Source organism: Balaenoptera physalus (genome assembly GCF_965194825.1).
Source record: "Balaenoptera physalus genome assembly, chromosome: 1".
Classification (NCBI taxonomy): Eukaryota; Metazoa; Chordata; class Mammalia; order Artiodactyla; family Balaenopteridae; genus Balaenoptera; species Balaenoptera physalus.
In genome coordinates this window covers 82771976-82799640 of record NC_138882.1, presented here as the reverse complement: position 1 = coordinate 82799640, position 27665 = coordinate 82771976, and the positions used below count along the sequence as shown (strand labels likewise).

At 52.4% G+C, this 27665-nt stretch overlaps 3 protein-coding genes across 7 annotated transcripts; 2 read left to right on the top strand and 1 right to left on the bottom strand.

Moving 5' to 3' along the window:
• Positions 1–48: 48 nt before the first annotated feature.
• On the bottom strand, positions 49–14723 carry UBQLN4 (ubiquilin 4). Of its 2 annotated transcripts, none has more exons than XM_082456743.1 (11): positions 14551–14723; positions 12885–13036; positions 12279–12496; positions 11438–11700; positions 9651–9809; positions 5722–5947; positions 4513–4652; positions 3940–4023; positions 3660–3724; positions 3274–3460; positions 49–1900 (listed from the first exon to the last, which is right to left on the bottom strand). In XM_082456743.1, the coding sequence occupies exons 1-11, from the start codon at positions 14656–14658 to the stop codon at positions 1748–1750; spliced, it is 1755 nt and encodes a 584-aa protein (XP_082312869.1). In that variant the 5' UTR covers positions 14659–14723; the 3' UTR covers positions 49–1747. The 2 variants fall into 2 exon arrangements, with proteins under 2 accessions (XP_082312869.1, XP_082312868.1); XM_082456742.1 differs by having other exon boundaries at positions 3660–3775; positions 14551–14722.
• Positions 14724–15664: 941 nt separating this feature from the next.
• On the top strand, positions 15665–25507 carry LAMTOR2 (late endosomal/lysosomal adaptor, MAPK and MTOR activator 2). The gene is made up of 5 exons (XM_082457459.1): positions 15665–15841; positions 16137–16299; positions 18639–18728; positions 18965–20609; positions 25314–25507. Exons 1-4 carry the CDS (start codon positions 15774–15776, stop codon positions 19019–19021), a joined length of 378 nt encoding a protein of 125 aa, XP_082313585.1. The 5' UTR covers positions 15665–15773; the 3' UTR covers positions 19022–20609; positions 25314–25507.
• RAB25 (RAB25, member RAS oncogene family) lies at positions 20469–26997 on the top strand. Of its 4 annotated transcripts, none has more exons than XM_082457303.1 (5): positions 20469–20609; positions 23529–23724; positions 25314–25507; positions 26207–26287; positions 26668–26997. In XM_082457303.1, exons 1-5 carry the CDS (start codon positions 20567–20569, stop codon positions 26778–26780), a joined length of 627 nt encoding a protein of 208 aa, XP_082313429.1. In that variant the 5' UTR covers positions 20469–20566; the 3' UTR covers positions 26781–26997. The 4 variants fall into 4 exon arrangements, with proteins under 4 accessions (XP_082313429.1, XP_082313426.1, XP_082313428.1 ...); XM_082457300.1 differs by having other exon boundaries at positions 26207–26346; XM_082457302.1 differs by having other exon boundaries at positions 26207–26402; positions 26668–26879.
• The last annotated feature ends 668 nt before the right edge of the window (positions 26998–27665 follow it).

Here is a 27665-nt window from a genome sequence, read left to right as displayed (position 1 = left end):
GTCTTCAGCCAGCCTCCTCTCCCCCAGAAAACAAACACCAAGACACCCTCACAACAAAGACCACACCATTTATTTACAAAGGCCAGTGTGGGAGTTGGGGGAGGTAGGGAGGGAAAGCCACACAGACATCCTCTCTGGACTGCTTGGGACCCTTTCCCACTTGGAGAAAATTCTGTCCCTCTTGCCTCCATATTCCCAGCAATGGGTCCTCCGAGCAGCTGGGCTAAGTAGCAGAGAGAGGGGGTGATATGAGCCTCCTCTGTGCTCCAACAGAGCAATGTCCAATTCCAGATCAAAGGCATCATTGCTGCCCTCTCCTTTCCTTCCTCAAATAGAACTTTCTGGCCTGGAGGGAAACAGTGAAAACTCAAAGGGCAGGAGCTAAGACGCCAAACGCCAGGGGTTCTAGAGGGAAAGACTCCTCCCCTACTATTCCCCGAAGCAATGAGGGGAGGGGTAATAAGGGTGCTGGTCACAGCCCTGACAGCTTCAGAAGAGGTACCCACACTACCCTTGGGTTACCCAGCATCCAGAAGCCCAGGGGATCTAGCTCTCCAGGCTGTATTTATTCCTGACCTAGACTGGCCCTTTTGCCTACTTCTCTCTGGTGGGAGAAAACTCTAAACCAGAAATCAACAAGGGATCCACCCTCCCACTCAACTCACATGCACATGTGTGCGTGCATGCATTCATGCACCCACCCCCACACACACCCCCACTGCTAAGACAGACCCCAATCCTCTTCATGTCTTTTGAGGGGAGCTTAAATTACTGGTACCTGGAGACACAGACAGGTCCTGGGTTCATGGAAATGTGTGTGTATATATATAAGCATGTGTGTTTGCGGAAATGGAACCAACATAACCCCCGTGAGCCGTATTGTTTAGCTTCATTGAGCCCTTTTCTTCCACTCAAATTCCGTTAACATCTCTTAAGTCTCCTTTGCCAGGCCTGAGCCTGGACTCTCCGGCCTAAAAGAACTATTAGTGCTTCCATTCCCTGTCATTCCAACTTCCAAGTCCTCTACTCAGGCTCTTTCCCCGATTCCCTTCCTCCAGAAAATCTCATTCCCTCCTCCCCTCATTGGGCTGGTCCAGGGCCTGTTAATTCGTTCTCCAGAGGGCTGTGTCTCACCTCTCCCTTCAGACAGGGAGAACAGGCATCTTCCTTCCTCTGGAAGTCCCAACAGACCCCATGAAAAAGTGCTGGGTGAAGTGAACAGAACAGGGGGTGAGGAGGAAAATCACAGCCTGTTTCACCTGCCCCTCCTTCAGAACATGGAAGTCTAGCATTGGTTAGGCTGGAGGTGGGAGGGGATGGGGGAGCGAAAGAAGGAAGAGTTACCAAAAGTAAACATAAGACAAGCAAAACCCTAGTGGTACAGACGGAAGACCCTGTTCCAGTAAAGCAGAGAGTCGGTTCCTCCTTCAGCTCTGCACTGCCACTGAGAAGTTTGAAGGTTGCAAAGGTGAAGGGGGGGAGGGCCAAGGAGGAGGGGCCAATCAACAAAACTGTGAGAACTGTTTAAATAGCTCTGCTAGAGCAGGACCAGGAGAGAAGGTTCTACAAGAGGTGCAGAAGTAAAACTGGAATTCTCAGAGCTACGGGGCTGGGGCCCATGCCTCTAAAGTCACCCTGCCGTCTGGAGAGGACAAGGGAGAAGACAGAAGGGATGACAAGCCGCAGAGGGTCGGAACCAAACGCTGGCATCGAGGGACGGGAGAGGCAGGAGGCACGGGCCGAGGGATTAGGACAGCTGAGAGCCCAGGAGTCTCTCGATAGCTGCGTTGATGTCCCCTCCTGTGGCGATCAGGGCCTGCAGGTTGGCCTCACGATTGATGAAGCCCATGGAGTTGAGCTGCTCCAGCTGCTGCTGAAACCTCACTTCTGGCGTCTGCACCTGGAGGGGACAGGCCTTTTGAAGCGGGCACAGGACCAACCCCAGGGGGCCTATCTGATTCTGAGCGTTTATAATGGTGAGAAGAAGACATCCTCAGAGTCAACCAATGGGGCAGGGGTCGGTGAGCTGCAAACAGAGGCCAAGGAGCCGGCGTCCCAAGTCACTAAACAACTGCGTCATCATACATAAGGCAGGGGGCATCTCTCTTAAGATTTCGAAGTAATAGGTAGGCCTAGATCAGCCAATATTCCCAACTGCTTTCCATCAACACTCTGGAGATGTTAACAGGCAATCCAAAAGCCAAATGTTCTGTGGTTGATAAATACCACCTCCAAACCCCCTCCTTCCTGGCAGTCATCACACACGTGGCCATATTAAAGGTCAGAGAAGGGCCCCAGGAAAGCAAGAACCTGTTAATTGTGTTTAACCAATCAACAAACACGGTTATTTACGAAAGAGAAGGCTTTTCATTTTTGACACTCCTATAAACATCTCCTGGAAATGTTTTCCCCAAGGCATGTTTAGGAGGCACTAGCCTAGATCATGAACAGAAGACTCAGAGCTGGAAGGAGCCCAGCAATCACAGAGGCCCCCAACATGCAGTACAAGAGCCATTTCCAATGCTCTGTGCTGTTTTTCATCACGGTCCACACAATTTAAGCTGGACTGGGCCTTGGGGATCCCTTCATCCAGCCCCCTCAGTGCCCTGCACAGAGCTGGGCACACTTATATTCCTGTTGAAAGGCTTTTCCCAGATGAGTCACAGAGGCCATAGAAGGGTTAAGGGACTCATCCCTGCTCCTCCCCCAAACCCCAGGCCTTGACTATGTGGCCCAGGGCTCTGGTCACCTCACCTCCCAGAATCCTCCTCTCTTGTCTCAGAGAGGGAGGCTACTTTAATTATCAAAAGGGTCCTCTGATATAAGCAGAAATGGTGTAACAGTAGTTAAAGTGTAAATTCTGGAGCCAGCATGCCTCAGTTTGAATTTTAGCTCCATTACTTTCTAGATATGTGACTCTGAGCAAGCCAATTAACCTCTCTGGGCTTTAGTTTTCCCCTTTTGTAACACAGAAATAATAATAATAGCTTCCTGGCAAGGCTGTTGTGGAGAATAAAGTAAATGAGCTCTTAAACATAAGGCACATAGACCAGTACCCAGCTGACCCAGTAAGCGCCATTACTAGTCTCATCTCTATTTCACAGCTGTGGAAACTAAACTTACGGAAGATCGGTAACTTGCCCAAGGCTAGAAAGTAGCAGACCAGGAACTAAAGCCAGGTCTGGCTGACTCCGAAGTCTGCTCTGCTGTCTCCATTCTACTGCCACCCTTAACACTGCAGGGTCCCAGCACCAGCCCCGCTGCCCCATGTACCTGTGAGTTTCCACTTCCAGCCAAAAGCTGGATCATCTGCTGCATGAGCTGCTGCTGAGCACTGGAGGCCCCTGTTGGAGAGGATGTGGCTGGCGGGGCTGGCAAGGAGGTGGGGGCCTCAGGCGCAGACCCAGCGTTGCTGCCTGCAGAGGAGGCTGGGGTCCGGGACATCCCAAAAGAGCCAAGGCTGCAGGCAGGAGAGACCAAGAGGTGGGAGATGGCCTCTGAGAAAGGGATGGCAATGTGAGAGCCAGAAGGAAAAGCAGTTGGAAGGAACAGGAAAACACACCCTCAGAGACACAAGGGCTGCTCAGAGAGTGGCAGAGAAAGGGGTTGAGGGGGAGGAGTAGCCAGAACCTTGCTGCCCACCTGCCACCGACTCTCACCTGGGTACCAGTCCGGGGGCCTCGGTCTGCAAGGTCTGCAGTCCCTGCTGGATCTGCAGCAGCGCCTGCATGGCTCGGGGATTGGTAAGAATGGAGAGTGACTCCGGGTTCTGCATCTGGTGGGAAACAGCAGAGAAAGGCAACAGGAGGTGCCAGGAGACAGGAGGCAGCCTAGACCCTGAGTCCAGAGCCAAGCGCGGCCCCTCCTTTAAATTCCACCCACTGGGCCTCGGGGTCCACCCCGGCCCTCAACCTCCGCCCATCTAGGCTCCTCACTCACCTGCTGCAGGAAGACTGGGAGCTGCAGGCGGAGCTGCTCCTGCAGCTGGGGGTTCCCCGCGAAGAGCGGCACGTTCACCATCATCTGCCAGGGTGAAGGCAGTAGGGGAGGCCTGGGCCTACCCACCCCCAGAATGCCCCCACGGCCTCATCTCCCTTGGCACCCCCTCCACTGCAGGAAATCTGGCCAGCTTTTCCAAGGCTCTCAAAGTATCCTGAAGGCCTAAGTGGGACAGTGAGAGGAAATGGAACTATACTCTGGACGAGGACGAGTCAGGAGCCGGTCTGACGAGGAGGATGATAGCTAACATTTCCGAGTACGTAGGGCTTACTACGTGCCATGCCATGTTCTAAACACTTTATGGTATTAACTCAACCCTCACAACTCTCTGAGGCAGGAACTATTGTTATTACCATTTTACAGATGAGGAAACTGGGGTTAAATAACTTGCTTGGCTCACACAGCTAGGAAGTGGCAGAGCTCAATACAGAAACCCAGGCAGTCTGGCTCCAGAGTGTTTTGATCATCACAAGCAACAGCCCCCAGTACACTCCGCTCATGCCAGTTCCATACCTGAGCAGCAAAGTCGGGGTTCTGGGCAAGCGTTTGCATCATGCTGCGCATGTAGGGGGCTGAGATCACATTCTGCATCAGCTGGGGGTTCTCAGAGATCTGCTGGAGGAGAGCCTGCATTTCCGGGCTGTTGAACATCCCTAGGACAAGAAGGAAAAAACAAGAGAAAAGGGGTCCAGATGGAAACCAGATGCCTCACTTCGATCTACATTACTTCAGGCACTGGTTACAAAACTCAGAAAGGCAACGGTAAAATGGGCACCCAAGTACTGGGGCGTGGGTCCAAGTCTCTCTTGACTCCGAGGTCATCTCGCCCAGCTTTGTCCTGGCCCCTTCCCCAACTACTCTGCTAAGGACAAGCCAGTTGCAAACTAGGTCTGATTCATGCCCCTCTGGACTGTTCCTGCCACAGGTCAGATGTCAGAGTTGGAAAGGATGTGACTAAAGATCATCCAGTTCAATGGTTTTCAAACTTGTCTTAGCAGCAGAGACCCTTTCCTCAAACCAGATCTCACTTGGAAACCAAGTATGTCAGTGGTCTGGTTGGAGCTGGGGCAGGAGGCCTGGAGCCTTTCGCTTTTGGTCTTCCCTCATCCTGGAGATGGGCCAGAGCCCTCAAGACTCAGAAGTACAATTTTAAAACCATGGATCAGGTTCAAGTACCTTATTTATGAAATAAGCACATAGAGGGGAAGGGACTTTCCCAATCAAGATGCTCCCCAGGGTACAGAGAAATCAGAGCATCTACCACACATCCCTAGAGCCATATGTATCGTCATAGTCCAGACAAATGGGGCATCTCCCAGGGTTGTGCAGTGCATAACCTGCACTTCTGTACAAGGCAGCTCTGCACATCCCTCTCCCCCAGCCCACATCTACCTGCCCCCCGATTCCTCTCCCACACCCCATTCACAGTCTGACCCATTTACTCTGGATAGTACCAGCAGTGTTGAAAGAGCTTAGGAAGTGGGGCCTGGTTTACTCATGAGCCTTTACTTAGGTCACTCCTAGGGACATCAGGACAGGGCCAGAACCAACCCTTACCCTGAGGGGCCGAGCCACTACTCCAGGCTACAGAGCCCCCTCTGTGGCTTCAATACAGTCTCACCTCTGTCTTCAATATTCTGGAGCAGTGTGAACCCCATTCAGTCCTGGGGCAGAGGGACTGCCCTGGTGACCCCACTAAGCTCCTTCCACCCTAGGACATACCTGACCCCAGGCTAGCCGCATTGATCCCAAAGGGGTTCGAGACTGTCGGGTGCACCTGGCTGGTCCCCGATCCTCCGGTGCCCTCCCCACCGGACCCGGGGGCCTGGGAGGTGGGGGGCGAGGGGCTCCAGGGGTTAGGGAGGGGCTCTCGATTCTCAGTCCGCAGAGGCTGGGAGGATGAGCTGTCGGAGTTCCCGGCCAGGGAAGAGAAGGGGTTGTTGCCAAACTGGGAGGAGGGAAAGGTTTTGGGTTAAGGACTGAAACAAATCAGGGATAAGGGCTAGGCCCTTTCTTTATTCTCACCTAATAGCCTCCCCTTCCCCAGGAAAGGGAGAGAGATCTAAAACCTTGGAGGTCCTCAGGTCAATTTCTAGCCCCACAATGGGCAACTTCACCCTCATCCTGCAGGGTGGGAGCTGCCTGATGCTGATGACTGGATAACTGAACCCCTCAGATAACTGGAAACGTCACATCTCCCCTGGTGGCTCTAAATATTTGGTATCTAATCTCCTCTGTGCTCTATAGTATCAATACACACACCTTTCCCATTGTGTAGTGAGATATTTGTTTTCCTTAGCTCTTAAGGGACAGAGACAATGTCAGATTCACCTTTGCACCCCTGGCCCCTGACACTAGTAGGTGCTCAATAGGTAATTATTGGCTTGATGGGAGCTGGCTCTCTACTTCGACCCCGATCTGCCTCTAGCTCTCCCTTTTCCAGCCACCTTGGTCTAAGACTAACTCCACCGAACCCTCTCCCTCACCCCCAGGTCCCCCACGTGGCATTCTGTCCATCCAGGCACACCAAAATGGAGCCCCTTAGTGGGCACACCTCTGGCTAAGCACACCTCCCTAGGTCTTCTCCTCCTTCTGTTGCTTCTCCATGTAATCTCCTCCTTCCCCTCCCTCCCCACAGCCTATCTCCTCAGACTGGCTGCTTCAGCTAAACAGTCCCCATCAGCACCAGGCCCCCAACTATGTTATCCAGGATCGTCTCAGGGTCTGCACCCCACCATATGGTGGGCTGCCCATGGCAGCACCCACATGTCCTCCCTCGGGACCCGCCAACACCCACGCAGGAGGTACCTGAGCAGTCTCAGCCCCTCCCCACCATGGAGTTTCGTGTCCAGTCACTTTTCCTGTTTATTCGAAGGGGGTCATGGGGACCAGGGCTGACCGAGGACTCTCCTGCTCTGAGCTGTGGTTCCTTCACCCTACCAGATGCCTGTTCAGACAATAGGGCTTGCAGGCCAGGGTTCATGCACCAGTTTCAGTCTTTGTCAACGTTTCAGATTTCCTGTTCAGGTAACTTGCCTAGCACCCAAACCCACCTAGTTCTGGGTCCTGCTTTGCTCTTCCCCATACACCCTAAGGCCTGAATTTCTTTCCCTGAACTCCCAAAAGTGATAATAGCTGCCATTTATTGAGCACCTACTATGTGCCTGACCCATTTATTCTAATGTTTACAATATCCCTCTAACACACCAGTTCTCAAAGTGTGGTCCTAGGACCCCTGCAAGGTTTAAAAACCATTTTTATAATCCTAAGATGTTATTTGCCTTTTTCACTCTCATTCTCTCATAAGTATTCAGTGGAGTTTTCCAAAGGCTATGTAACATGTGACATTGCAATGGACTGAATGCAGAAGCAGATATAAGAATGCAGCTGTCTTGTAGTAAGCCAGATATTCAAGAGATCTGCAAAAAAGTCAAACAAGGCCATTCTTTCCTCTAAAGTTTTGTTTTAGAAAATAAAGTTATTTTTCAAAAGAATATGCTATTTATGTTAATGTATAATGGATTTATGGTTATTTTTAAATGAGTTAATAAATAAATTTTTTTTTACTTCTCAGTTTTAATTTCAGATACAGTGAATATCAATAGGCCTAACCCACAAAAACAAAAGCTTTTGGGGTTCTCAATAATTTTTAAGCATATAAAGGGGTTCAGAGGGGAATTCCCTGGCGGTCTAGTGGTTAGGACTCCGAGCTTCCACTGCAGGGGGCTCGGGTTCAATCCCTGGTTGGGGAACTAAGACCCCCGCATTCCACACGGTGTGGCCAAAAAAAAAAAAAAATTTTTTTTTAAGTTAAACAAAAAATAAATAAAGGGGTCCAGAGACCAAAATGATTGAGAATACTGCTATAACACATTGTCTCCATTTTGCAAATGAGGAAGTGAAGACTCAGGGAGGTTAAGCAACTCACTTAAGATCACACCACTGAAGTATGATGGAGCAGGTATTTGAATCCAGGTTTGTTGATGCCAAACATTATGTTCTTTTAGCTGAACCAGTGGTTCACACACCTTAGAGTACACCAGAATTAGCTGGGTGCTTGTTATAAAGCCTTGCTCAACTACTTGAATTTTTTTTTAACCAGGTACATACATTACTTTAATATACATTTTTAAATTAAATACTTAAATAAAATAAAACTTAAAATAAATTAATTTCTTTAAAAACTCACAGTTGATCCCTATAGCACTTTCTAAAATTTGAAACAGCAATGCCAAGAATAACCAAGATGATGGTGAAGAATAAGCTGGAAGGGGGGAGGGGAGGTTCACCCTACCTGATGCCCAGACTTAATTAAGACAATGTGGCATCATCGTAGGGACAGGGTCAACTAGGCACACTCATCTGTGGAGACTTGGTGTAGGGCAGAGATGGCATGAACAAGGAATCCGTTGGGATAGCACGGGCCACTCAGGATATGGTGCTTTTTCCTTTCCACAAGGAAGAAGGAATGTGAGGCCCCACCCTCCCACTTGGGCACTGGTTGGGGATGGCGGGGCGTTCAGTCTGTGAAAGTCCATCCAGCTGTACGCTTATCATATGTGCACCTTTCTGCAACTATATTATTCTTCAATAAAACATTTTTAGATGTTTTTTAAAAAACAAGTTTAAAATTTTATGAACAGCATGATACCACTTCTATAAGGTTGAAAATATACAAAACGAGGCCACAGATTGTTTATGGATTCATACATAGGTAGTAAAAGAATCGAAATGACAAACACCAACTTCAGGGTGGTAGTTAGCTCCGGAGAGGGAAAGAGAGGTATAAGATGGGGGAGGGGTATGTGAAGGCTGCAATTCTATGTGTAATATCTTATTTGCTAATGTTTAATACGTCTAGGAAAACATACAAAATACTAACAACATTTGTTAACTCGGGTGGAAAAGAGGTGGCTGGGGGATGGAAATAGCAGGATCCCTTGTGTATACTTTTGTTGAGCTTGTATACCTTTCTATACTTTTCAAATACCGTTTTGTTTACTTTGTGTAACTTTTGAGTTTTGAAACAGGTAAATGTATAATGTATTTAGTGTAAGCTAAACTTTAAAAAAAGAACCCAGAAAGGCACTGAAACTATATATGGCAACATTTTAGGGCCACAAGGGTACAAGAGAATGCTATACTTTTTGTATATTTGGAAAGAATTCTTAAAGCCTTTTTTAACGTGCGTATTCCCAGGACTTGATTCCAGAGATTGATTCAATAAGTAGCTCAAAGGTGGGGACCAGGAATCTCATGGTGAACGAGATCCCCAGGTGATTCTGATGCAGGTGATCTGTGGACCACACTTGAGACACACTGTGCTAGGGCTGGCTGTTTGACCCCAGGCCTGCCCCACAGCCTTTGAGCCCTTGGTGCAAGAAGTTTGTCAGAACAATGTCAAATCCCTTGGATACTACCCTTCGCCCACTTCCCTAGGGAACTCTGCTATCTTCTGCCCTAGTGCCTCAGTCCCATGCCAAGTTGGACCATCCCTGGCTATGCAGCATGAGAACCACTTTTAAGCCAAGGCCCACCCTCAGGGTGCTAGGGAAGGAAGGAGGAGCAGACAGCACCTCAGTCTTGCCTGGATCTGGGGTAGGTAATCCTGAGTCCAGACTGCCCTCCCACAGCCCAGCCCCTGGCCCCACCTGTTCCCGGGCAGCACTAAACATGGGCTCCTGGATGTCCGTGTACATGCGGCGGAGGGCATTATACCCTCCAGGGATGCTCTCCAGGTTGCTTAGGGCCCGGTCCTGGTTCCGCATCATCTCCTGCATCATGGCTGGATTCCGAGCAAGCTCCATCGTCTGGTGGAAAAGGGAAAGAGAGAGAATGGCCCTGGAACCAGGGGATCACCAAGCTTGGAAAAGAGTGGGCCCTGATGAGGAGGTCTGCATCAGGACCAGGGTCCAGGGCCTAGGAACTGACCCATAGTGGCAGGGAGTAGGGTGAACTGGACTTCCTTCCTCTACTGTCACCTTGGCTCTAACCCTGCCTCCCTATGGGTATTCTGGTTGACTTCTGGGGGTACAATGATCCTAGATGAGGGGAGGGCAGCAGCTTCCCTCCCTCAGGTTCAGAGGATCCACAGAAGTGTCAGGGAGCACAAGGAAGTTGAATAAGAAAGGACATGAGAAAGAAGAAGACGCAAAAGAGAAAATTAACACCTACTGAGCAGTTACGACATACAGGCACTCGGCTAAGTACTTTACAGAATTCAAATCACTTAATACCCACAATAACCATCCCGTGTAGGTATTTCTGTCCCTATTTAGCAGATGAGAAAATAGGCTCAGAGACTCACTGCCTGGGACACACAGCCAGTTAGTGGTGGAGACAAGGTTTAAGGCCAGATTGGTCTGTCTGACTGAGACCAGACTATGGCTTCTGGTAAATAACAAGTTGGGGAGGGGAAGGATTCAAGCTGGGACAATGCTACCAACACCTTCTAGATCTCACCCCAGGTCTTTGGCCTCACTGAATCTTGAGAAACAGGATGGGGGCTTTCTCTTGGGAACCAATGGCTCACTTTCAATAAGGAGGGGGTGACCTATGTCAGCTCTAGGGGACAGCAGTACATAACAGATAAAATGAGCATAGCTGCTTCTTGTTCCCATCCAACTTGGAATGCCTTTCCTGTCCTTCTTCCCAAATTTGCTCCACACTTGCCTCTTCTAAGACACTTTTATGTCTATGATAAGATTCTGATCTCTTATCCCAGAATTCATTCATTTAATAAGTACTTACTGAGTGACTACTATATACTAGGCACTGTTCTAGGCAGTGAACAGAACACTTGCAAATCCTTGCCCTTCTGGAACTTATCTTCTTGTGAGTCTAGCACTAGTGTCCACAGCTCTGCTGAGATCATCTACCCTCGTCCCATCCCCTGGTGGATGGCCACGAGATGGAGCTCCCAAAGACCAACACCAAACCACCTCCCCTGGGTCTCCCTTACCCACCAGGCCCTGTCCAGACACAATGCTCCCCAATCCTCCTATTATCTTTCATTCCCAGGCCTTTGTACTTGCTGTCCCTCAGCCCTGAATACTCTTCTCTTTTTCTTCCTCTGGTTCATTCTTCCTCTTTTGGGTCTCTGCTTGGGTGACACTTCCTTTAGGGCCTCCTCTGAGCCCCAGGTAGGATCAGGAGCCCTTCTGTGTGCTTCTAGGGGATACTGTGACTATCTCTATAATAGCACCGACCACACTTTATTATAACTGCCTGCTTACTTGTCCCACTTCCCTTTGAGACCAGAAGTTCCTGGAAAGCTAGGCCTATGTCTTTTCCTCACTGTACCCCCAGGGCTCAAAACATGGCTGCTGAATGAATGAATGAATGAACAAGTCAAGGTAGGACAAGGTGGGAAAAGGCCAGGCAGGGCACAGCTGGGCACCAGGTGTCCTCCACAATCCCAACCTTCTCTCAGACCCACCTGCCTCATGAGCTCAGGGTTGTTGAGCATGTGGCTGATCTCGGGGTTCCGCTCCATCAGCTGCTGCATCTGGGGGTTGGCCATGATCATGTGGCGCATCAGGTCGGGGTTAGACATCATGTCCTGGACCAGGGGGTTCTCCATGATCTGCGACAGCATCTCAGGATTGGACATCAGCTGCCTCTGCATCTGCTGCTGCAGCTCCATGAAGTTGGCAGAGCCCAGGCCCAGGCTGCCCAGGCCCAGGATGCCCCCAAAGCCAGCTGGGGGGAGGGGGCAGGGTCACAGTCTGTTGCAAGACTCTTCCCCTACCTGGCCAGAGCCACTGAAGTCAGGTCTCCAGGATGGGCCCTTTCTGCTTCTCACATCTCCCTTTTCCAATCATTTCCACAGCCCCAGCCCTGATCCACTGCTGGCAGAGAGATGTGAGCCTACTAGACTGAGACCTCTTTGATGGCCGAGGCTGACAGGCAGGCACAATACTGAGCACAGAGAGGGCAACCAGGGATGGCCTACTGAATGAGCAAATAAATATTCCCCAACCGGCTACTGTTGGACCCACCTTTTCCCCAAACTCCAATATCTTTACCCAGGGTTCCCCACATCCCCAGCCCCATTTCTCCCCTCACTCTTAACATTTTGCCATGCTCTCCTCTTCTGGGAAGCCCTCACAAACTGGTTTCTTCCCCCTCTTGGCTCAAGTACCAAGGTCTGGACCCCTATGTCCAGGGGTCCCCAATCCCCATCGAACCAGGAGCAGGGACCATATTTTCCCCTCTTCTTGGCTCTCCCCCACTCCACAGCCCAAAACAGGACAGTGCCTTCCACCCTAAAGGCTTACAGAGTATGGATGCAGTGGCACTGGGAGGCCCCTCCCCAGTCCCTGGGGAGGTACCCCCCCCACTGCTCCTTCGGCTTCCACTGCCAGTATCCGAAGTGGCACTGCCAGAAGTGGAGGGCTGGGCAGAAGTGGCAGGTGAAGCAGGCGTGGTGGAGGGCGCTGAGGCTGGGTCTGGAGTGGAAGGGGAAGAAGCAGTGGCAGTAGCCGGATCTTGAACCCTGAGGACAGAAAGAAAAATCCTAGTTGAAGTGAACACAAAAGGGAAAACAATGATTTCTATATTTGCTGTGCAGGTTCAGCCCTAACCCAAGCCACCTCCTAAGCAACCCTGAGGCTGGGGCAGGGTGATGCTGGGGGCAGTCAGTAAATCAGACAGAGGAAGAGAGGAGCGAGTATCCTCTATCTTCAGGGTATTCAGGGAGAGGTAAATCAGGTTCCCTTCCCCTGCAGATGAGATCACAGGGCTTCCTGGCAATCCATCCAAGAGCCACCTTCCTGGGCCTTGGCATAGGCCTTAGATGTACAGTTGAACAATGGGTGAGAAAGTATCAGATGGGGAAAAAAGTGCCCAGTCCGAAGCTGGACCTGCTCCTCTCCTGAACTTACTTCTGAGGGGTCTTGATGACCAGATGGACAGTGAGCCCATCCTTGATCCCATGCTGGTTCAGTGTGTCCCCATCCTTGAGGATCTTGCCTGCGAAGATCAGGACCAGCTGATCCTGCTGAGCCTTAAATCTCCGGGAGATTTCCTCTTTGAACTGTGATCAAGAGGCAAAGGTCACTGTGAAGGCTGCCTGGGCTCCTCCAACCAGGGACCCTGCCTCTTCTTCAAAGCCTCTGTATTCCCTTGCTCCCACCTCTAGTCGTGGGAAGTCCTTTCAGCAGTCCTGACTGCATCCCTCCAGCTGCAATAAGCAGCTCCTTTCTTAACCGAGGAGGTGGACCAGTGAGAAGCTCCTCTCAGCTCTACCCCAGGGTCGCCCACCCTAGAAAACCCTTGCTTCTATCTGCCACTCCTTCTTCAGTCCATCCACCCAGTTCCCTGTGAGCATACTACCTGGGCAGTTCTCTCCATCCCAACTCCTTCAACAGCCTTGGGCCCAGGACCTATCTCCCTTCAGCTTTCTATTTCCTCTCTTTATTCCCAGTGTTCTTGTAACAACTACAACAAATAGATCCCATTTATAACAGCACTAACTATTCACTAGTTAAGAGTTCCATGAGATACATGTTAATTATTATCTCCATTTTAAAGATGAGAAAACTGAGGATCAGAGCAGTTAGGTAACTTGCTCTTGGCAGACTGGAACTCAGGTCTTGACATCAAAGCCCAGGCTCTTAACCAAACACATGGGGCCACTCAATTAGGGCTGATTTCAAATTCAGTTTTGCAGGCAAAAATTATTTAAATTCTGGAATGTAGTCATTTTATAAGGTGGGGGAGGGGCAATGACGGCACTAAACGCTGGCTTGGGGAGAGTTAGACTCCCCAAATCTATCAGCAACACCTCTATCAACCCAACCAAATCAAACCCACACTCTAAGTAAAAAGAGTGCACTTGTTAAGCAAAGGCAGCTTCCAGATCCCTCCCTTCCAACCAGACGCCTATCTTAAGCCCCGCCTCTGTGAAATTCTGGAGCAGCCAGAGGGGGGTGGTGAACATCGGCAATATTCCCTCATTCACTCATTCAACACATTTTTATTGAGCACCTACTGCACACTGTGTAAATCCCAGAGGGGCTGAGAATCAAATGTAACCACCTCGATTTGAAAGAATACGAAACATCCGGGCAGAGGGAAATCCTACCCCCTGGCCGGGCGTGAGAATGCTGAGCGTTCTCTGAGGCGCACAGTAGGCGCCCGGAGCTCTCCCCCAACCTGCGCCTCCCGCCCGCTCAGCTCCTTGCCTGGCCCCCACTCTGACTCGGCGTCTCGAACCCCGACCAGTAACTGGGACGAATACTCCCCTCAAACCCAGGGTCCTTCCCCCTTCCCTGTGCAAGGTGTCCTCTTCCCACTCTCCACCACGCCCCCAGCCCAGGCCACAAGGCAAACCGCCGGCCTCCCTTCCCCAACACGCGCCACGCTCCCCCAGACCACCCCCGCAGGACGCCCCCTACCCTCCTGCCCGTCCCTTCCGCTCCTCCGAGTGCGTGCTGGGCCCCCGCCCTCCTCTCCCCGGCCCTCCCGTACGCCCCACCGTCTCAGAGCCACCCGCCTCTTCGCAGACCCCTCCTCCACGCTCACCCTCACCCCCGCCACCCGTACTACCTCTTTGACCGAGGCTCGATCGCAGATCACAATTTCCTCCTTGTCCTTGGGGGTCTTGACGGTGACCCGAATGGGGGGCCTCGTCTCGGCCCCGCTCGGCTCCGCCATGCCGCCGCCGCCACCCGGCCGCCCGCCAGCCCGCCCCGGCTCCTCCTTCTCCCCGCCCGCCCGGCCGTCCGGGCTCGGCTCCGGCGCCTCCAACACTCCCCTCTCCCCTCCCCTTCCCAAGGCTTCACCGCCCCCTCCGGACCAGCCGCAGCCACAGCGCCCCGGGCGGACTGGGGGGGCCACTGCAGCGGGGTCCGCCCAGGACTGAGCCCGGGGTCCAGCAGCTTGGACAGGGCCTTGCTGGGCTGCGGCCCCCGAGGGGTTCGGGGCGGAGGCGGGGCGTGTCCGTCACTGCGGGACGGGGGCCGAACTAGCTCGCCCAAGCCGAGCTGAGGTCCACCCGGGCCCAAAGCTGCCCCCGCCCCTCCGCGGGTTAAGTCCCGCTCCGGGACAAAGGACTTTCTGTGTCGCCGCTTTATCTCCGTTCCCTGTGATAACTGGTCTTTCTCGGGAAGCCCAAATTCTTTCCAGGCCTGAGCCCTCTCCCGACTTTGAGGTTGAATTTTCCCACTTCTGGATGTCCACCTAAAACCTTGTCTCTAGGATTGACTTTATTCCCCTGAGAGTAGTGGCCTGCACGAAGTCTATTAAGTACAGTTCTAGAGATCTGAATTTTGCCTGCGTGGCCCTTCTGAGCCTTGGTTTCCTCAATAGTATCTATCGCCTCATCTCACAGAACTGTGCATAATGTAGAAATTTGCTTTGAAAAGTAACCAAAGGTGTGCCGGACAAATATAGGGATTTTATTTTCTTTTAACTACTGAATCGTGAATTGTCAAGCGGATATGACTTTTCTCTGCCCGAGGGGGTTAAATGTCCTTCCAGTACTGCCTCTGTCCTTTTTCTCCCGCTCTTTTCCCCCATAACCGCGTGGTCGCACTGGAAAAGCGAACTGTAGTTCCCAGGGTGCCTCGCGAAATCGCAAAGAACTACAATTCCCAGGGCACCCTGCGGTGGGGCGGGGTTGAGTCAGAACCACAAAGCCAGGCCAGAAAACTACAACTCCCAGGGCGTTCCGGAGCAGGGCAGCTGGACTACGGGAAGCGGCAGGCGGAGGGCAGTAGTAGGAAACTCGGGGATCTGGGTGCAAAAGCACAGGGATAGGAGCCGCAGGCATGCTGCGTCCCAAGGCTTTGACCCAGGTGCTAAGCCAGGCCAACACTGGAGGCGTCCAGAGCACCCTGTGAGTGCGGACCGAGAACCCGAGTGGCGAGCACTGGCGTGGGGCAGCGCGCGACTCTCCGAGGGAGGGGTGGAGAAGGGAGGAGGTGGCAGAGGGGGCAGCAGTTAGGTGAACCGGCCGGAGGGCCCCTCTCGAAAAGAGAAACCGACGTACTGGGTGCTCGGGGCATGTTCTAGCACACACTCAGCCCAGACGCTTGCTTTCTAGAAGGGCCAGTGGCGGGAGTTAGGATGGGAGCCCAGGCGTTTGCCTCCCCGTCCTCAGCACGTTGATATCCCTCCTGATACTTCGCCAGGCTGCTGAATAACGAGGGATCTCTGTTGGCCTACTCCGGTTACGGGGATACGGACGCCCGGGTCACCGCTGCCATCGCCAGTAACATCTGGGCGGCCTACGACCGGAACGGGAACCAAGCGTTTAATGAAGACAATCTCAAATTCATCCTCATGGACTGCATGGTATGGAGAAGGGAGCCACTTCCTCTTTCTCTAAGGGCATCCCCAAGGGGCGACCTGGACCCCATCCTGGATGGTTAGAGGGGCAGGGACAGGATCTCTGGAAGATTACTAAGAGTCGGTCTGCAGCAGCATTTATAATAGGCAGGACCCTATGCATCAAGTGGTGATGAGAAAGGAGTCCTGGACCTGAGGTCTGGCTGGGGTTCTGGTCTCAGCCAGCCACTTATCATTTGTGGAACCTTGGGTAAGTCACTTAACCTCTCTGAGCTTTCTTAACCACACCTCCAAGGTGAAAACAATAATCCCCATCACCACACCATGCACACAGGGTTGTTGGGATCAAATGAGAGGGTGGATATAAACTGTAGAGTGATATGCAGACACAAAGTGTTGTCATCTGAGATTCACAGACTCAGAAGCATGGCAGAGTCTCCAGACCCTAGTCCAATCCCTTCAGTTTACAGAGAAACACGATGTAGTCCAGAAAGGGGAAGTGGCCATTAGACTGTGAACTTCTTGAAAACAGAAGCTGTCTCATTCACCTTTCTATCTGTTCAGTCAACAAATTTTTAGATCCCTGCAGTGTTCTCAGGACTGGGGAAAAAGTAGCAAACAAGACAGACAAAAACTACAGCCCTAATGCAGCTTACAGTCTTACATATGCCTTAAATTAAGTAAAATATGTATGTTCGTAAAATAAGTTCATAAATATGTTTTGTAACGTATGTATGTAGGTGTAAAAAGTAGTATGTTAGGTATTGAAAATGCTGTGGAGAAAAAGCAAAAAGGAAGTGAGATAGGATGTTTGTGTCAAGGACTATCTCACTGAAAAGGTGACATCTCATCAAAGATCTAAAAGATCTAAAGGAAGTTGGCAAGCTATGTGGCTGTCTGGGTTAAGAACATTTCTTTTCTTTTTTTTTTTTTTTAATTAATTAATTTATTTTTGGCTGCGTTGGATCTTCGTTGCTGCGCTTTCTCTAGTTGCAGTGAGAGGGGGCTACTCTTTGTTGCGGTGCACGGGCTTCTCACTGCAGTGGCTTCTCTTGTTGCGGAGCACAGGCTCTAGGCACTCAGGCTTCAGTAGTTGTGGCTCGTGGGCTTTAGAGCACAGGCTCAGTAGTTGTGGCTCGCGGGCTTAGTTGCTCTGCAGCATGTGGGATCTTCCTGGACCAGGGCTCAAACCTGTGTCCCCTGCATTGGCAGGTGGATTCTTAACAACTGCGCCACCATGGAAGTCCAAGAACATTTCTGATAGAGAGAACAGTAAGTGCAAACGCCCTGAGGCAGAATGATGCCTGGTCAGAGATCAACAAAGTTGAAGTGGCTGGAGTAGCATGAGAATGGGAGGGGTTAGTAGATGAGGCACCCAGAGAGGCAGGGGGTGCAGCACCTGGTTCCAAGCACACAGTGGATGCTTAGTGAAAGTTTGCTGAGCCAAATTGAAAAGGCCCCAAGAGTGAACTCTCCAGGAAGGATTTCCACTGTAACTCAGCCACCGACCTCTCCCTCACTCCCTCCTTAACCAAGGATGCCAGTTCCACTGATGATTCCTAGGATGCCTACCCTAGAGCTGGTGCTATAAGGGTGATAGCTTTCAAATGTTCTGACCACAACCCAGCCATAAGAAATATATTTTAAGTCAGAGTCCAGTAAAACGAAAGTTTCATGAAACAGTACTTCCCTTACTATATGCAATATACTTCATTTCTCTTCTTTTTTTTTGGCCGCGCCGCACAGCTTGCGGGATCTTAGTTCCCCGACCAGGGATTGAACCTGGGCTCCAGCAGTGATAGCGCCGAGTCCTAACCACTGGACCAGGGAATTCCCCTTCTTTTTCTTTTAATGCTGATCAACTTCTTAATTGATCTGGGGTCGGTTAACCCTGGGGCCAAACCTACAGTTTGCAAAACATTATCTTGGGAAGTGAGGAGAAGTATAAGTTGGGTTACTGTTCTCCCCTTACCATAATGATAATAACTGTATAATAAAACATAATAATAACATCACCCATCTGGACAGCCCTTTGCAGATACAAAACTCCTTCCTGTGTATTAGCATCCTCACCAACTGGAGTGAGGTACAGGTTACAGAAAGAGTAACTGAGCTTCTGGGAGATTGAGTTTCCCAGGGCAACTTGGTTAGTAGGTGGCTGTGCTGAGGCTGGAATGGCCTCAGAACTTCACGTCCAGGTCTGTGGCCAAAGTCCCCCAGCAGAAGCTCCTGCTGTGCCCAGGACATGGAAGGAAGATACAGTCTCTCTCAAGAAGAGCCCATGGGGAAAGAGGGGGCAAAGGGTACAAGCAGAACATCACATCCCCTGATATCACCCCCACCAGGAGGGCCGTGTAGCCATCACTCGAGTGGCCAACCTTCTACTATGCATGTATGCCAAGGAGACTGTTGGCTTCGGAATGCTCAAGGCCAAGGTGTGTATGTGCCCATCCCTGTAAAACCCTGGGCCCAGCCTTCATGCTCCATCATTGTGTCCACTCCCATCCCCACCACCTTCCCGGAGTCATTCTCCTGTCACCCAGTCCATGTCTGGTGCGGGCTAACACTGGAGGCTGGGGGCTGGGGGCTCGGCATTAGGAGTAGACCTGAATTTAAGATCCCTCTAGTGGCAGGCCTTGTGTGGGACTGGTTTCTCCTCCCTTTCTCGCAGGCCCAGGCCTTGGTGCAGTACCTGGAGGAGCCTCTCACCCAAGTAGCAGCATCGTAATGACTGTTGGTGGAAGCAGGGGTTCAGAAAGGAGAGATGACCATTTGGAGGGGCAGGGTCCCCTGGGGAAGCCTTCCTGGACGTGGAGGGTTGGGGGGACTTTGTTCTTCCCAAGAATAAACTTCAACTCCTGTCTTGTGTCTTGGCTGCTTTCTTGGATGGGGGGAATCAGAGGAGATAGGAAGGAGCAGGGATTGCTTATAAGGTTCTTCATGTTTTGCAAGTGAGTGGCTTTTCACTCACTCCTTCTCCACAACCTCCAACACCAAAAGGTTATTGGCAGTGGTGCCTCAGGTCCCTTGGCCTCTCCAGTGGTGTGACTTCACCTGGCCGCTGCCACTCAGAGAAGAGTCTTACCCACCTGTTGGCAAAACCTTGAGAGTGAGCTGAGAGGAACAAGGGGCTGGTGGGGGTCATGCTGGACAGAGAGAAAACAGGGTGTGGGAGTTCAGTGTCCTTCAGTCCTGAAGTCTCTTGGGGGGCACCTTTTCTACTCGGGGTTGGGAGGGTGCCCCCTGGCGGCCTACAAGGGCCACCCCTTCCCTCTTCTCCAGGCATTCACAAGCTCACACAGACCCTCTCCAGATCAGGAAGCCCTTTGCAAACAGGAGGGCTTTGCTCTGAAGCCTCAGGTCCTGGTGAAGGAGTAGAAAAGATCCAGAAGTCCTGTCCCTGCACTCAGACCCCTCACCTCATCTGCTGTTTCTGCCCCAGGTCTCCCCCCATCCAGTGTCCTTAGAACAAGACTGGACGGGGAGCTACCAGCCCCTTTCCTAGTGCTGTAGGAAGGGACCCATCCCAGGCTAGCAGGTAGGTTGCAAGTTCCAGCTCCACCCAGGATGAGAAACTGCCCGTCCCAGGCCCTGGGCTGTCAGGGAGCGGCAGAAGTTGCTATATCTAAGGTACACCTCCCAGAGCTCTGCAGTGCAGCAGGGTGACCCCAGCCCCTCCTCACAACAGCCCTTCCTCTTGTGCCCCCAGTTACCCCTCACCACAGGCTCTGCGGAAAAGCGGGAGGCCGAGTAGCTTCCTGCTCCCCAAGGGACTATTTCTCACTCACTGGTGGCTGGGCCCCCCATGGCCACAGGTCCCAGGAACCTAGCAACGCGCATTCCATCCTCTCAGCTGGTTCTGTGAAGGTCCTGTCCCTGTCCCAGCTGCCCCCATTGTCACTCCCTTGAGCCTGCTCGCCTGCTTGCGGGAGCCCAGGCTGAGAGCAGACACCCAACCTGTCTAACCTGTCTGACGTCATTGTCTCTCCACCCACCTGGGCCCCAGGTCTCCAGCCACTCACTGTTCCTGTTCTCAGCTTCCGTCCTCTCAGCTTCCTTACAGCACCGCCACCTGCGAGAGCTGAGCCCCCCTAGGCCCTGGCTAGCCTGAAGTCGGCCCTCGATCCCTCTGGCTGCAGAAGTCTCTTTACTCCCGATGAGAGGAAGGGCGGATCCAGGTCTCTTGAGAGCTGAGGGTTGAGGGCATTGAGCCAACGCATAGACCCGTCACCTCTGCCCTTGAAGACACTTGTGCCCTCCATGCGGAGCCAAGATGGGGAACAGAAACGAGGAAGATTATAACTTTGTCTTCAAGGGTGAGTCGGGGTCCGTAGGGAAAGAGGAACGCCTGAGAGAGACCCAGGAAGAGCACAACAGAGCCAGAGGCCCCTTCCTGTTTTTTAATCACTTAGCAGGACCTACCTCCTAGGGCTCATCATTCCTTTGGATATGAAAGAAAGCCTGAGGAGTGGGGGAGGGTCTGTTTACTGGTGCAAAAGTCCTGGAGCTGCCAGAATGCTCTAGTAAATAATACTGATCACCCCTTAATGGTGCCATGTTAGGCTCCTCTGCCCTGTTCCCAATGGAAGCCCAAACCCCTAGGAATAGTCAGCCACTGCAGCACCAGAGATGGAGGATTCCCTCCTGAGAAGGGGAAACAAGCCGACTTAAGAAGAAGAAAGTCACCTTTCTAGGCAGCTGTACAGGAAAGGAGAGATAGGATAGATCTATCCCGTCAGAGCGCTGGAGAAAGCCATAGGGAAGATGTAATGATTGGGAGAAGGGTCTAATAGAACCTGGAGGACTCCCAGCGCCACGGCTTTGTCTGTCTGCCCCTTGGCAGACCCCTTGGGCTCAAATACCAGGAATTGGCTTCAACTTGGCTGTCCCTGGAAGTCCGCATGTATCTTTCCTGCTCCTTTATCTTGCCCCTGTGTTTGGCCAGTCTAGTGTTCCCCACCCCCACCTGCACACCTCCTTCAGGGCAGGGTGGACCAGCTGCCCTATGCTTCCCTGTCCAGCCACCCCACCCCACTGCCTCTCCCAGTCTCGGCTCCGCCCTCACTTGAGCTGGGACTCTCAGTCGACCAGGGCTTGGGGAACCTGTACTCCCAGCATCTTTCCCAGGAAGGGAGACAGAGTAAGGATTAGCAGTAGACTGGGGCGATACTACTCCTATCGTTTGCTGAACCCTTGCTATGTGCCAGCCACTGGCTCATTAATCACCATAACAACCCAAAAATTATCTTTCATTTTGAAAACATGAGTTCAGATCTCAGCCCTGCCATTTACGAGTTATTACAGGTTGGGGTCACTAGAAGCAGACACTGAGAAATGTGGGGTGTAAGATGTTTATTGTGGCTCAACAGCAGTGAAAGGAAGAGGCAGGACGCAGGATTGGGCAGAGGGAGAAGTCACACTGAAAGGCAAGATTACAAAGCCTTGGCCAAGGGCAGGCAGCTCTGGGTTCCCCTCTCCTTGCTCGGGCGCTGCTTGCAGGCTGCCCAGGAAAGGTATGACCTCAGGTGAGGCTGCCCTCTGCATCAGAAGCAGATGCTGAAGGAGCCAACAGCTGAAGGCTGTGTGCTGACTGCACTCCCTGCGGCTGGGGGCAAGTCCTTCCTAGAAGGCTCATCTGAGCAGCACAGCTCGTGTTTACCACACTAGCTGTGCCATCTTGTGCAAATCATTTAACCCCCCTGTAAAAATTGGGTGATACTAATAATGGTACTTGCCTTATGGCATTGTTGTGAGGATTAAATGAGTTAATATGTGTAAAGCCTTCAGGATGGTGCCTGGCACACAGTAGGAGCTCAATAAATGTTAACCATTAGTATCTCCATTTTACAGATGAGGATGAGACACAGAGCAAATAGCTTACAAAAGGTCACTAAGTCAGTACTCAAACCCAAGTCTGTCTGACTCCAAAGCCCTTGCCCTGAGCCCCTTTGGGGCCTGAGGATAGCGCTCAGAGCACACCCACTGGGAGGGATGAGATGGGGATGAGGTTCCCAGTAGGGGAGAGGCAGGAACACACACACACACACACACACACACACACACGTCCATACAACCTCTTATCCACACACACCCATATAGCTCCCAGCTCTTTCCTGCACTAAACAAATAAGGAATTTTTTAAGTTGGAGGGGGCCTTTATAGGTTTTATAAACAGGAAAACTGAGACCCAGAAAAGGTGAGCCACTTGTTCAGGGTCACACAGCTAGTCAGAGGCTGAGTGGGGACCACACCCAAAATATGTGGTGTCCAGTCTTGGGGTGCCTGCCTGCCTTTCCAGAACCACCCTGGGTAGCTCAGGGCCAGTGAGATTATGAGCTGTACTTACATCAGCCCCACATTTTAACCCCAGCCCCCAACTCACCCATGGTGGGTAAGGCTGGGCCCTGGATGCTGCCCTCCAGCCTAAAGGCTCTTCATGGCCCCGCTGGTGGATCCTTGTCCCTGAACACCTAAGGTAAAAGCACTGGCCTACCAACAACAGTAACGACAGGAACAGTTTTGCACACTCACTATATCCTGGGCAATATCTCATTTACTTCTTGCAACAATCCATAAGATAGATACTATTGTTATCACTTTTTCGTAAGAAAAAGGTCAGAGAGGATAATAGCTTGCTGAAGGACACACATAGCTGGTCCCACACCCAGTCCCATGGTCTTAACCATACAAGACTGCCCCTTCTTGGGGACAACTGGATCCTAACTTATTGTACACATACGTCCATACCTTTCCCCCACCCACAGACGTGTCACCTGCCAAACTTTCTCCTTACCCACACTTCTGTTCACACCTCTGCTCCCCACGCAGACACACACAAACCTCCCACTTGTCCTTCCAGCTCGTATACATAGAAACACGCACAATGTTCTCATACTCCCCCACCCAGAAATGTGCAACCTCCCCCCAGGCCCCTACCCTCCCTCTTACCTCACAACCCTGAATGCCAATACCCACAAACAGCCCATAGACGTCACTCCATCACCACATTCGCAGGTTGACTCTGCAGCCAGGTCACAACAGACCAGGCCTAGACCTCTTAAACGGCCTGTTTCAAACTCTCAGCCCTTCTGCCCCCGGATGGATGCATTCATGTAGAGTTGCAGACCCTAGCCTCTGCCAGGAGACCTGGCTCCCTCCTCAGTTTTCTGAGCTCAGCTCCCCTTTTCGGATGGGCAGACCCTCCAAGCTCAGCCCTTATCTCTCCACTCCTTCAGTGGTGCTGATCGGCGAGTCAGGCGTGGGGAAGACCAATCTGCTATCCCGATTCACTCGCAATGAGTTCAGCCACGACAGCCGTACCACCATCGGGGTTGAGTTCTCCACCCGCACTGTCATGCTGGGCACCGCCGCTGTCAAGGCTCAGATCTGGGACACGGCTGGCCTGGAGCGGTACCGAGCCATCACCTCGGCGTGAGCTGGGGCTGGGGGTCTCCTGGGGCGCGGGGGTGCTGGGGAAGTCAGGGCATACCTCTGGAGGAGAGGTGGAGGAGGAGGAGGAGGCAAGGACACTCAGCAGTAAGTTCCCTGAATGGGACCACGGGCCACTGCGGCCCGAGTCAGGAGACGTGAGTACTGTGAGCTACGAACAGTCTGAGACAGGCTGCAGTGATGCTGACTGCTGGAACTAAACACAAGGGCCATCGCCACCACTTACTTAAGTCTTTGCTATGTGCCCAGGAAGGTACAAGGCACTTTACATTGGGCATTTTATGGAATCCTCAAAGTACCACAGGAGTAAGGTGCTATCATTAATTCCTCTTTAAATACGAGAAGTTTGAGTCTCAAGCAGGTGAAATCAGGGTGCTGCTGGGATGGGGGCAGGTTCTGCGATCAAGAGCACCCCCTCACTTCTGCACAGTGCTTTGCACTTGGCAGCCTTCACTGTCTAACCACAAGGTGAAGGGCTGGACCCCTCAGCTGCATTTTACAAAGACTCAGAGGACACAGAGGAACGTAGGTCTCCTGACACCAGACACAGAGTTATCTCCCAGGCAGTGTTAGGCCAAAGGTGGTGTGTGTGTGTGTGTGTGTGTGTAGTGGGGGACAGCACAGGAGTCAGGGGCTTGGTTTATACATACGCATTACTCTTGGACTGGTCACCTGACTCCTTTTTAAAAACGTTTATTTTATTTATTTATTTTTGGCTGTGTTGGGTCTTCGTTGCTGCACGCGGGCTTTCTCTAGTTGCAGTGAGCGGGGGCTACTCTTCATTGCGGTGCACTGGCTTCTGGTTGTGGTGGCTTCTCTTGTTGTGGAGCACAGGTTCTAGGCGCGAGGGCTTCAGTATTTGCGGCTCACGGGCTCTAGAGCGCAGGCTCAGTAGTTGTGGCACATGGGCTTAGTTGCTCCACGGCATGTGGGATCTTCCCGGACCAGGGCTCAAACCTGTGTCCCCTGCATTGGCAGGAGGATTCTTAACCACTGCGCCACCAGGGAAGTCCTGGTCACCTGACTCTTATGAGCCTCAGTTGACTCTTCAATAAAATGGGAGTAATTAGATACCACCAATCCGAAGAAGCTCCATCTAACTCCAAGAGTGAGACTGGATGCTTGCAAGGATGCCTCAGATGAAAGGGGAGATTTAGCTAGTCCTAGAAAGATGGCCATGAGAGAGAAGGCACTGTGGGTCAAGATCTTAGAGGTGGGACATCTAGGAGGCTGTCTTGACCAGAGCCCTGGTATACATTGGTGAATAGCAGGGGCTCAAATCAGAAAAAAAAGACCTGGAGAAGCAGAAGGGCTAGGAAGGAGGAGGGAGCCACTGGTTTTGGAGAAGGGAGGTGAGTCTTCGGAGGCTCCAAGACCAGTATCCCTGGAGGGCGCTCAGCTTCAGACATGGGAGCTTTGGGCTGCCCTGTGTGGTTTGGGTCTTTGGACTCTAGTTTTCATATTCCCCATCTCTGGTACTCATCTCTGGCTTTTGGCTTGAGGGCTCTGCTCTGAGGCTGGGCCTGATGGCCCTGACCTTGCCTCTGTCCACCCCACTACCCCCCACCCAGGTACTATCGTGGTGCGGTGGGGGCCCTACTGGTGTTTGACCTAACCAAGCACCAGACCTATGCCGTGGTGGAGCGCTGGCTGAAGGAGCTCTACGACCACGCCGAGGCCACAATCATCGTCATGCTCGTTGGTAACAAGAGTGACCTCAGCCAGGCCCGAGAGGTGCCTACTGAGGAGGCCCGCATGTTCGCTGGTGAGAGCCCACCACGACCCAGCCTGACCCCTCCAGCCCTGCCAATGCAACCCCAGATCCCACCTCCCCAGCCCCTGCTCCCACCTCCCCAGCCCCTGCTCCCACCTCCCCAGCCCCTGCTCCCACCGTAGGGCTCCGGCCTGGACGTCCTCCACAGGATCCCCTACCTCTATCCCATCTTCCTCAGAATCTCCTAGGCCCTCCCCTCTGTGACCCTGTGTCCCTCTTTATGTCCCACCACTTGCCCTGAGATTGTCTTTATGGGCAATTATTCATGGTTGGTTTTAGGACAGCCCACCCTGTGATGCTCAGAGATCTTAAGTGTAGCAGGTGGGCTCCCCTTGACCACCTGCAGTCACACTTTCCCCAGGCTTTCTGGGGTTTAGAGGCAGCAAGATACAGTGGTTAAGGGTGTAGGCTGTGGAGTCCCATGGCCCAGCTTCACATCTCTTGGCCAATGACTAGCTGTGGGACACCAAGCAAGTTCTTTATTCATTCTCTCTGTTTCTGGGCTTCAGCTTCCTCTTCTATAAGAAAGGGATAGTATTCAAACCTACCTCACAGGTTGTTTTAAGTTTTATATGAGCTACACATGCCAAGGGTTTAGTGCGTAGCAAATGTACATGGTAAACATGAAGTAAATATTATTATTATCACGTTGGCCCTCCACAGCTAATGGTGTGCTTCCTTTCCTGTCAGAAAACAATGGGCTGCTATTCTTGGAGACCTCGGCCCTGGATTCCACCAACGTTGAGCTGGCCTTTGAGACTGTCCTCAAAGGTAGAGCCCCTGCCATTCGGCAGGCACCCCATCCCATCCGTGAGCCTTCTGTGGACAGTGTGAGGAACGCAGACACCCAGCCCTCGCCCGCCCCAGCTGATCCCTCAGCCCCTCTGTGGGCCCCCAGCCTCCTCAGAGCCTCCCTAGTATGCCCCCCACCCCCTCAGCTGGAGCTTAGGGAAAGAAGCAGAAGGCCACACTTACCAGGGAGCTGAGTCTTAGCCCTTCTCCACCCACGTAAGTAGAAGGGACCCAGGTGCCCAAACTCCTCTTCCTTCTAGCAAAACCCACGGTGTTCAGAAAGGGGCACGTAGAGTGTGTATGCGGAGGGCGGGCTCTAAATCTTCATCTGACCTGACCACTGCCCTCTGCCCTCACAGAGATCTTCGCCAAGGTGTCCAAGCAGAGGCAGAACAGCACCCGGACCAATGCCCTCACCCTGGGCAGTGAGTCAGGCCCTGGTGAGAAGAGGGCCTGTTGCATCAGCCTCTGACCTGCCCCCGCTGGCGCTCTGGTGTCCCCCATTCCCACCCCAGATCCAGGAGCTTTCCCTGCCCTGTGGTTCCAGATGTCAGAGTGGCCGGTCCTTGTTCACAGCCCCGCAGAGCTCTAAGGTCTTCATGCGCCGCCCCTCCTCCCCACATATATCTATTATCGGTCACCTCCTCACAGACTAGGGCCCCCCAATAAAGCTGTGTTTTGTATCAAGACCTGGCCATCCTGCTGCTTCCTGGTGCCTCCCCTTCATCTCTGGCCCAGTTCCCCTTCCCCTCCCCCTCCCTCCATCCTCCCCACCATACACTGCCCCCCAGGGCCAGCTGCTTCTGGAGTCCTGTGGTCCGGGGACAGTGCCAAGGGGGTGGGAGGCGCCCGCCCTACCCTCTGCCAACCCCCAGGGCAGGTAGGGGAGGGAGGACAGCATGGCAGAGAGAGGGTATCTGGAAGGCGAGACAAAAGGAAACCATCGGCGGGTACCATCTGGTGCCCAGGGCCCTGGTGCCAAGAACTGAGGGCACTCCGATGCCAGGGGTGAGGGGAGGAGGCGGGGGAGTTGTTCGAGAGAAGGGGGAGTCAGGGCTAGCCCTGTCTGTGTGTGCTGCAGAAGGGGTTTTAAGCCTGGGAGGTGGAGGGTCTAAGTCTTCCATCCAGGTTTCTGCCTGACCCCGAAGAAGAGGGGGTGTGGTGTGTAGGGATGGATTGAATCTGGCGGGGATGAGCGGGGAGAGTCGGGCTCTCAGCTCTCTGCCCCTTCTCCATCGAGTCCACAAGCTGGCTGTCCAGGGAGCGTCGAGGTCACCCAGCCTTGCCTTCCCCTGTTCTGCAGGGCAGAGTGGAAGGAGGTCTGCTGGCACCCCCAAGGAATAGAAGGCAGTAAATG